We start from the raw sequence: 3,851 nt of genomic DNA on the forward strand, positions 1-3,851 counted from the left end.
GTGGTAGAAAAAATACTGGAATAAGAAAAGCTAAGTCCACAGATGACGGGTTGTGTTTTTCATTAAATATTTTGGTTTATTCTCTCCTCATTCTACTTTGAAGTGAGCTCTCTCTGTCACACCCTATCCTTGATCTACTGAAATATTTTCTTTGGCATACTTTTAATTTTGAATGATATATGAACTTGAAACATAGATCTTTACCAAATTCAACTTTAGACCTTTATCAAGTTGTTGACAGAAAACATTTGGTTCCTAATATATATTATCTATTACTTGCAAATATAAGTTTGATCGGTTATAAGTTTAAATAAGTACACTTACAAGTTCAGGAACCAAATGTGATTCATTTTTACTTCAATGAAGTAAGAAGTCAAATTTTGGGACATATCCTTCTCTTTGGTCTTAGCATATGATGGCACATTTGACGGGTTTCAGAAAAAGGGAGATTTGATATTTCTCCTTTTGTTTAGGTTGAAACAGCAGCGGGATCTGCACCATTCATGTCGTTGCTTGCTCCATTGGATTCTGGAGCACAAGAATCATTTTGGAGAGCTCCCCCCAGTGCTTCCTCTGTTGAATTTGTCATTGTCCTTGGCGATTTATCAGATGTTTGTGGTGTTGTTCTTCTAGTTAGTCCTTGTGGCTACTCGATGGCAGACGCTCCTGTTGTAAGTTCACTCCTCGCTTAACAAATCTTTAGCTCTAGCAAGTTCTGTGTCATATAAAAAATATGGAGAATCCAAGATAATTTGGACCTGATGAAAATCTCACGTTATAGTGCAATTTGTTTATAGTTTTTCTTTTCCTTTTGCTGGGAAGAGAAATGGTATGCATGTTTTAACTTGTCTAACAAATTTTGTTATTCGTTACATGATTTGCCCATCTTTGTGATCAGACAATGCTTTTTTTTTTTTAATTTATTATTGTGAGACATAAGAATCAAATTGTTTATCCAATCTCGCCTTGCACCTCAAAGAAGGAAGCATAAAATGTTGAAACAAGAAAATGGAAGCCTCAAAAGTGCAGTCTTCTAGGACTATACAAATTGAACTGGAAAGAATCGAAAAACAGTTTCCTTTCTATCTGGTGGTGAAGGACGTTCTATGGAATTTAAAGGTCTCTCTTCCTTCCTACTCCGCCTCCCCAAGGTGGCACTTCTCTTTTCTCTTTGAAGATTCAATAGACAAGGGACTACAGTAATATGTTAGTTTTCCCTAGGTGCCCGTTATATTATTACGGAGAATAGAGTTTCAGATGTTGAAATTTTGCAGTTTCCTATGATGGACAGATAGTAATAAGATGTTACTCATCCTGTTTTCTGTGACGACTTTGTTTTCCCTTGAGAAGAGCAATGTTAAATGTTTTGTTTAGTATTCTACGTAATTATTATATGTTTAATCGACTACTGTCTGTTAAGCTTGTTGTTTAAAAATAACTTAATTTATGCTGTCTGTGCAGGTTCAGATTTGGGCAAGCAGTAAAATACACAAGGAAGAAAGATCATGTGTGGGGAAATGGGATATTAGATCTCTGATCACCTCTTCCTCTGAGCTTTGTGGACAAGAGAAGTCTTCTGAAGTGCCTAGACATGTAAAATTTTCTTTCCGTAATCCTGTCCGATGCCGCATGATTTGGATAACGTTGCGTCTACAAAAAGTTGGCTCAAGTTCTGTAAATTTCGATAAAGACTTTAGCCTTTTGTCCTTAGAGGAGAACCCATTTGCGGAGCCTGTGAGACGTGCTTCCTTTGGAGGACCAGTTGAAAGTGAACCATGTCTTCATGCTAAAAGAATCTTGGTGGTTGGAAGCCCATTGAGGAAAGATGCAGCGGCACCAAGTCAAGGCTCTGACCAGATAAATACAAGCGATTTGTTGGATAAAGGTCCTCCACTAAACAGATTTAAGGTGCAGCAAACTTGCAACTCTCTCTTGTAATTGTTCCATTTAAAGTTTTGTCAAACTCCTGAAATAATAAAGACAAATATAATTCTAACCCATTCCCTTTCCAGGTTCCCATTGAGGTTGAGAGGTTAACTGACAACGACCTTGTTTTAGAACAGTTTCTACCCCCAGTTTCACCTATGCTGGCAGGTTTTCGTCTTGACGGTTTTAGTGCAATAAAACCTCGAGTCACCCATTCACCGCCACCTTCACAGGTGAATCCATGGGATGTTTCTTCTTGTATATTGGAAGACAGATTCATTTGTCCAGCTGTATTGTACATTCAAGTGGCTGCTTTCCAGGTTTGAGAATACTATTGATGCAATTTAGTACATTTTATCAACCTATATGTTCTATGTCAGCAAACTGTTAGGCATCCTTCTTGCGAATTGATTCCTTTTTTTGTCTTGTAAAGCTACTGCACGTCCCTATTTCAGTAACAGACACCAATGCATTTTAGATCAATCTCATCACTTATGCAAAATGGCACTTTGCTAATGACCTGCAGCATGTGATTAAATTTGATATGATTATTTTAACCTAAGAATAAATCCTTACCATTTTGGTGTCTCCCTCTGCTTGCATAGGGATAAGTATAACAACATTAGAATTCATCTGCTACTGATGGATGGTTAGGACTTGTCCAGAATCTTACATCCTCAAACAGCGCAAAGTGAGAATCTGGTGATAATGCTTCTTCAAACACAGGATATATCGACATTTTTATGTTATTCTCTTAGTCACTAAGGAACTATTACATTTGAGTATGTCATGTAGACATCCTTGGTGAACATGCCAATAACTACAAGTTCAAACTAATGTTATTTTGGTTTATGTCTTATGACCATTAATATCACATCATTAGCTGAAAGATATGGACTTTCTTCCGTTCTGTATGTGTAGTAATAGTTCTTGGGTTAATTAATTTATGCTAATACTAGATAGGCCATCCCCAAGACAGGCTGGAGCCCAAACAGTTCCTCCTGTTCTGTTATCTGCCTTCCCAAAGGAAAAATGTTTTATAATCTGCACGCGAGATTGAATATAGTTTTTAACCGTATGAACAAGTTTGCTGAGCTGTAAAAAGAATTTGTCTACTATTATCTGGTTTCGGTAATATGCCCATATAATGTGATTTTTTTCAGCAGTTAAGAATAGAAAATTGACATGACAATTATCTACAGGAACCGCACAATATGGTTACCGTTGCAGAATACAGACTACCGGAAGTGAAGGCGGGGACAGCAATGTACTTTGATTTTCCTAGACAACTTAGTACTCGTCGAATGTCATTTAGACTTGTTGGAGATGTTGGTGCATTTACTGATGATCCATCAGAGCAGGATGACTCGGATGGTAGGGTCCGCATTGTGGCAGCAGGACTCTCTTTGGCTAATAGAATCAAGTTGTATTATTATGCTGATCCCTACGAGCTCGGAAAATGGGCGAGTCTTTCAGTTGTTTGACTAGGAGAATCAAACCAAGTAAGTTACTGGTTAGTTGTTACATGATTCATTTTGTAATTTACGAGTCTTTATTCTTCTTGCTGTGCTTTCAACTGCTTCTTCAAAATGTTATTGATTCATTTCATGTTAATTTGTATAGGAGAGAGAACCCCATTTCTGTTAAATCCTGTATAATGTATTATGGGGGAAGAGTAACATTTTTGCAATCCTATATAACTTCGAGCTTGTATTAAGAAGAGATATAATGGAGTTTTCGATGCTAACAAACTTATATCTATATTTTACTATATTTTGGTTGTACAAGTTTGAATCCCAAGTTGATATAGCTAAAAGACCTAAATAACACCCTTCCAAATATCCTATATACCTTTCCAGATTGGATATGGACTGATGTATGTGTCTTCCACCACAAGTACAGAATAGTTCCTTGCTAAGTTGCTC

The 3,851-nt window shown here is 36.9% G+C and overlaps 1 protein-coding gene across 2 annotated transcripts; it reads left to right on the forward strand.

Annotated features, from left to right (window-relative positions):
• Positions 1–473: 473 nt before the first annotated feature.
• On the forward strand, positions 474–3,677 carry LOC124885382 (probable phosphoinositide phosphatase SAC9; the record flags this gene model as incomplete). 2 transcript variants are annotated; one of them, XM_047403789.1, is given in 5 exon segments in its annotated part: positions 474–671; positions 1,462–1,908; positions 2,013–2,246; positions 3,129–3,428; positions 3,550–3,677. In XM_047403789.1, coding segments are annotated over 4 exon segments (1,161 nt in total), but the record flags the coding sequence as incomplete, so codon positions are not given.
• Positions 3,678–3,851: the final 174 nt, after the last annotated feature.

This window comes from Capsicum annuum, unplaced genomic scaffold (genome assembly GCF_002878395.1).
Source record: "Capsicum annuum cultivar UCD-10X-F1 unplaced genomic scaffold, UCD10Xv1.1 ctg48008, whole genome shotgun sequence".
NCBI lineage: Eukaryota > Viridiplantae > Streptophyta > Magnoliopsida > Solanales > Solanaceae > Capsicum > Capsicum annuum.